The sequence below is a fragment of the Columba livia genome, chromosome 1, assembly GCF_036013475.1.
Source record: "Columba livia isolate bColLiv1 breed racing homer chromosome 1, bColLiv1.pat.W.v2, whole genome shotgun sequence".
Classification (NCBI taxonomy): Eukaryota; Metazoa; Chordata; class Aves; order Columbiformes; family Columbidae; genus Columba; species Columba livia.
The window spans coordinates 181,597,227-181,603,709 of NC_088602.1; the positions used below are offsets into that span (position 1 = coordinate 181,597,227).

Genomic DNA, 6,483 nt, shown 5'->3' on the forward strand with positions numbered 1-6,483 from the left:
CTAACAACATGCAAAAGCCATACTGGGAGGGCAAAGAACAATGAAATTCTTGTGGTCATGGTACAACTTATTCTACAAAAATAAAAAGGATTAAGTACCTCTCAGCCTTTAGCGCTATAGTAGAATAGAGACCCCTGGAAATCTTTTCCTTGTAGAGACCTTTTCCTCAGTTGGATTTCCCACTGAATTTTCACTTATTTTCTTATTAAATTCTCGCTAGACTCACAGTCCCATTAAAAGTAATTTATTTCACATGTGTTATTTTTCATTTTGCTGAGAGAAAAACTCTAAGTCTTGACCCTGTCCTGAAATAAAAAGATTATTTTTAAGGCAGTTAAAATCCTTTTCAAAATCAGGTGACTCCAAAGAAGAGGAGGAAAAAAAAAACCCACCAAACTACGGAAAAATGCATTTCTTCATCTCTGCTACATTTAGGATGTGGTTGTGCCCCAGGAGCCCAGCGGATTGCAGTGACGATGCCCCTGAGCTCAGGGGCCCAACTTTCCGTCTACATATAAACATTCCTCCCGCTCCAGCCGAAGCATGCCCTTCTGGCTTGCGTAAAAAAGTATTTTTAAGAACTCTCCTGAGTAAGATCATTTAAGTATGATTTTGGCCAGAGCTATTTACAAGTTCGGGCTTTCACTGAAGTGAGTAATTGAATTACGTTGAGCCTCTGAAGTTTGCCTTTTATTTATATATTTTCCCCAATTGTGTGATTCACTCTGCCATTGGCTGGGTCCCTGCAGCCTACCCGAGGGCGCTGCAATTACATAAGGCTCTGCTGGGAGCCTATATAAAGCCTTTTTGCACGCCAGCAAGAGACAGAATTTCATCAAGATCCAGGTCCCACTGCTTTAGTTCACACAAACAGGAGGAGATTTGCTTGAAGATACACGGAAACCTGAACCCAGGCTGGTTTGTTTGCTAGCCAGTACTTTACAGCTGTCAACCTGAGTTGCAAGTAGCAGCTACTGCAAGTAGCTTCTGTGCACTATGGAGAATTTTTCATTTCCTATGCAGGATAACACACATGAGACCGAGAGTTCTTCTCCTCACAGATTCCTGAGTTTGACAAATCAGTCAGATCCTGTTGGAAGACCAGAAAGAGATGAGCAATTAGCTCAAGTAGAGATTGCTGTACTGGGGGTCATATTTCTGACAGCGTCTGTGGGCAATTTTATTCTCATACTGGTGCTGTGGCGAAGAAGAAAGAAGCTCTCTAGGATGTATGTGTTCATGCTTCACCTCAGCATCGCTGATTTAGTGGTAGCCTTTTTCCAAGTGCTGCCTCAGCTCGTGTGGGATATTACAGATGTTTTCATAGGGCCAGATTTCCTGTGCAGAATTATCAAGTATCTACAATTGCTGGGCATGTTTGCCTCTACTTATATGATAGTGGTCATGACAGTGGACAGATATCAAGCAGTTTGCTACCCTATGGTCACTTTCCAAAAGAAGAGAGCTCTCTGGAACATCCCTATTTGTACCAGCTGGTCTATATCACTGATTCTTAGCCTACCGCAGGTATTTATCTTTTCTAAGACTGAAATATCTCCAGGTATCTTTGAATGTTGGGGCGAATTTATTCAGCCATGGGGCCCAAGGGCATATGTGACTTGGATTTTTGTAGTTATATTCTTCATTCCCTCAGCCATCCTTATCATGTGCCAGGTTAAGATTTGCAAAATAATCAAAAGAAATATATACGTGAAAAACCACGAATATGAAGTAACAAATCAGAAGCAAGTCCTGCCATCCCGAGCAAGCAGTGTGAACTGTATTTCAAAGGCTATGATCAAGACTGTAAAAATGACGGTGGTGACAGTTGTTGCATATGTCCTCTGTTGGTCACCTTTCTTCATTGCACAGCTGTGGTCTGTGTGGTTCCCCAGTGTCATGACCGAAGGTAAGATACTCTCCATCCTCATTCATAACCTCACTGCAGGCTAGCACGGTGCTGTGTTGCTTTATATTTGCAATTTGCTTTTGTGTAAAAGTTAGATGTGATCATTTCAGTACGATTAAAAAGAAAATCCTGGATGGATTATCTGCTATATTTAATTAGGTACAGAGAACTTCATGTGTTCTGTGATCAGAATATCATATATATATATATATATATGATTCTACTATTCTATGCATGTTTATGTTTTAGGTGATGGATGATTTAATGAACAGCACAGGGAAAAACATCATCTACTCTGGCAAGGGTTGAGATTTTTAGAGGTTTTAGATATTAAAGCAGCAGTATTTTGGGTTTTTGAGGTGAAAAGGAGTAATTAACTATTCAAAGTAATAAAATACAGATTTCTTATTTACTGGATAGAACAGTGATGTTATAAGACATCTTTTTGTTTTAATATTGAAGTCACGTTGATGAAATCTCTGTAGTACACTATGATACAATTAAAAATTGTGAAACAGCTGTTTATAAAGCAAAAAAAGCAAGCCTGAGAAAGATATCAAAGAACATAATGTTGTAAACTAGATTAATCTTGTCAAATTGATACTGCTGCTTCTTTGTGAAAGGCAGACTCTATGTGACATTATTTAAGTTCACCTATTCTAACCTCAAAGATATAAACCAAAGGAGGAAGAAAAAAAAATATAATAGCTCAGTCTGATGAAAAAAAAATATTCTCATATTTGTTTCAAGAATTCTTTCTGTTAGTGTGAATTTGGGTCTTTCTGTACATATATTTATATCAATATCTGTAGTTATCTGTATAGCAGGTTAGTACTTGCTTTTAAATTTGATGCAGCTACATCAAAAAAGGGCTATTTGGAACTATTTAATACAATACAGTGTGCTTCATGCCTTCTGAAACTGCAAATTGCATGGAGTAAACAGGAATTTCCTGCTCTTAGATTAATATATGAGCAGGTACAGAGAAGGCGGCAGACTGAAAATGTTACTTATTTCTATATGCACTTTACTTACTCTGTTACTCTTTTATCTATTTCATTCCAGGTTCAGCATTCACCATTATCATGCTCCTTGGCAATTTAAATAGTTGCACCAACCCATGGATTTACATGTATTTTTGTGGCCACATTCCATATTGCACAAAGAAGCAGCTGGAGAACACTTTGGCTCAAGAGGAATCGGTGATCACAGGGAGCATTCATCTCGTAGACAGAGACCCTGAGGAAAACAGCACTTCTGCATAAATGTTGAATGCTTTTTGTTGTTTTGTTAAATTTGCTATGTTCAGAAAACATACTGATATTTTACCACTGTTTGTTGTTTTGTGATAAGGAAGCTTTAAAAGTGTCTTTTATTGTATAAATATATTTCCCTGCAGTTCTGTAGCATGTATATGAACTTTCTGTGTTGTACAAGCCTGACTTAATACTTCCACCATCATTATGTTATCAGAATGAATTCTCATAAAGACCAGCAAAGATCCATAAAAGCATCTTAGATGTTTTGTGCCCTAACATACTTTCTCTTGTGTGATTCTGAATTTCTAAGTAGTAACATAATTGGAGAGGAATCTAACATAATTATACTTGAATATGTGTCCAAATTGAACCATGAAGTGTTCATCATTCTGATGTGATTGAAGGACAGTCTGACAAATCTTGAGAAGGCAGCAGGAAATCAGAAAAAGCCTTTACCAGCTATTACTAATACCTATTTTAAATTAACTCATATACATTCATAAAATGCCTAGCAGCTTAATATCCTTTTTTCAAAAAATAATTCAGTGTCCTTGTGATGCTGGATACCTACTTCAGTTTCAAATGCCATTGCAGATGGCAGGAGGTCAGCAGCATACTAACAGTCCAGGTTTGTGGCTTCACAACATGGGATTTGATCTTCCATGCATTCCCTGATGGGCAAGCAGTTAATCAAAACTCCCCAGACATACACACATATGTACTTTTTAAAAAATTTATTTTAAAAATGTGTGCTAGGAATGTACACTTTCATTTGGTGTTGAGACCTATTTTTTATGGCATGCAATTTATTGACAGAGTGTGCTCAGAGCCCCTTCAGTTTCAAATTCGATTATTTGCCCTTCATGGTAAAAATAAATCTGCATGTCTTAATTTCAAAAAGCCATTTGCTTGCTAGTTTGTGGGTGTTTTAAGCAGGTAGCTATTTATTCCTCTTTCAGGGTCTGCAATCTAATCAGAGGAGTATAGAAGGAATATCGGCAAGGCTCTTTCAGGTGAGAATAAAGCTGCATTCAGAGAGATTCTTGGTGATATTTCCATATAATCTGTCTACACTGTATTAATACTATGTTTCATCATTGCTATTCACATTTTATTTTTATGAGTGCTAGCAATCTCAAATTTCAATGGAAAAGCTATAAAACTGGGGTATTTTAATCTTAGATTCAAATTAGCTCTCAGCTAGGTTCTCCCTTATGACTTAATTCAATCTTTAATGATTTTTTTTTGTTTGTTTGTTTTCTACTTCATTTGTTTGCAGTTAGTTACATAGTAAAATAGACAATGTTGAAAGGAACTCTAAATAGAATTGCTTCAAGGAACTACCTGTGTCATTGTACTACGGGACTTCCAGCAAAACACAGTGAAAGCCTCAAAAGATAAACAATTGCAAGAAAAACAGGCATTCAGATTTTGTACAAATAGTAATGCAGATCCAGAACTGATGTCAGTCACAGTACTGCCCAGAGACCACAGTGGAGCTGTGCCATTTTACACCACCTGATCTGGCCTCTGATATTTAAAAAGTGTAACTTATATTACTTAGATTTCTGCATTGCTCATATATTTGTTTCTGGCTCTATAAATAATTTGGTAGAGCTTGATTTCTCAGATAGCAGTAGCTCCATGTGTTCTATAAAAGTCTGAAAGCAGCATTAACTGTCCATATTTCAGATATTTTGATCATGTAATGAATGAAATGCCAGAACTTCTTAAGCTCAATAATGAATTCTCACTGTCTGTGGTGTTCAAAACAATTATATTTTTATCTCACGAGTGCTTTCTTTCTGATTTTTTAAATTTCTTTGCCTTGAGACCAGTCCTGATGATATGAATAAAAATAAAGGTTAGTGTACCGTGATGTCAAACTACCAGCTATGGACACTTTTAATTTCAGTGCTACAGGAGGTACTTGAACACAGGTATTCTTGCCTTTTTTTTTTTCATTGACCCCTGACAAATGCACTCACTGGGGAGTTTGGTGCTGCTCCACAATTTTCTGTCAAAACTTATTTTCAAGTGATGGAAAATTCATTTTGATATTTCCCCCCTGCCACCCACCTCCCCTTCCTTAATGAGGTGTTCTTTCCAGAACTTTTCTTATTTCTTAAACAAAAAGACACTTAAAAATACAATGAAATTTTTCTTCTTGTGAATTTGATCATCAGTTTTCTTGGGAGTTGTAGTTTTAAGATCTTGCACCTCTGTTTTCCTCTGTATTTTTCTTCTTCAGCTGGACTCTCTCTTGAGCTGGACTGTATGAGCTGGACTATATCTGTCAATTCACTATCACTTATATTTCCAACAGACATTACAGCGTCTTAGTAAGAGGAATGACTGTGAGACATCACTGTAGGCTGGCCAGGGTGTTTAATCCATATGGGAGAATCAGAAACTTGAATGTACAAGTCCCTGGAGGCACTGTGAAAGCATGTGCAAATGAAAAAATCCAGTTATCAGATGAAAGCTTTCCTCATCAATGCCTAAATTCTGTTTTCTCATATAAATCATTTCTGAGCAGAAAAATACATACTATACAAGTTCAGACTCTTGAAGTGAATGGATGTGTTGTTGATGCTGGCACTGCAGTGCAGATAAGAAGAATCAAAAGCAATGTAATCTATCAATTCTGTATTGATTTATTACAGAAACAAGCAAACAAACAAAACCTACAACAAAAGTACGAGAATGAAAGGAAAATCCCAACATGTGTTTTTAATTCTTTACAATATATGTTGATAATTCTGCTATTCTACAGAACTGTTGCTGTATTTTCATAGCCAGTCCCGCTTCAGATACTTGTAAATGGTGAATACTGAAGCCAGAGGTGTCGGGTGATACTGGCAGTGTGATGTGGAGGCCCAAGTTGGAAATGGCGGAGTTTATGATGTGAGGCAGACATGGCTGTGTTGTCCAGTTCCCAGACACTCAGCCAGGATAAAATTATCCTCGAGAGCCTGCGAATGTTAGCTATTCTTGGCTGAAGAGTCTCAGGAGCAGACAAAGGCAAAGAATAATGATCCAGATACTCAGTTCTTTCAGACAAATCTGGTTTAGGTTGGATTCCTCACAGATAAAGAAATAAAAAGGCAAGCCATTTTCTGTCTTCATAAGGTAGGGATTTGGCCCTGAATGCCTTGGGTATCTACAGAAAACACATGATTCATACATGAAGCTAAATAGGCAGGATTGCAAATGAAAACAGCTCAAATGGGAACTGTATTACTTACAGTAAGGCAGTCACAAATAATTTATTTACTACTCTATTAGCTGATCCATATAGATTTGGACTGAAAG

The 6,483-nt window shown here is 37.2% G+C and overlaps 1 protein-coding gene across 1 annotated transcript; it reads left to right on the forward strand.

Moving 5' to 3' along the window:
- The first annotated feature begins 819 nt into the window (after positions 1-819).
- Positions 820-3,446, forward strand: LOC102086171 (arg8-vasotocin receptor). The gene is made up of 2 exons (XM_005508776.3): positions 820-1,909; positions 2,975-3,446. The coding sequence occupies exons 1-2, from the start codon at positions 997-999 to the stop codon at positions 3,172-3,174; spliced, it is 1,113 nt and encodes a 370-aa protein (XP_005508833.2). The 5' UTR covers positions 820-996; the 3' UTR covers positions 3,175-3,446.
- Positions 3,447-6,483: the final 3,037 nt, after the last annotated feature.

Bases quoted from the DNA above. Each gene is read 5' to 3' on its own strand.
- LOC102086171 (XM_005508776.3), top strand. From the start codon at position 997: ATGGAGAATTTTTCATTTCCTATGCAGGATAACACACATGAGACCGAG. The intron at 1,910-2,974 runs GTAAGATACTCT...ATTTCATTCCAG, and splicing joins CCCCAGTGTCATGACCGAAG to GTTCAGCATTCACCATTATC.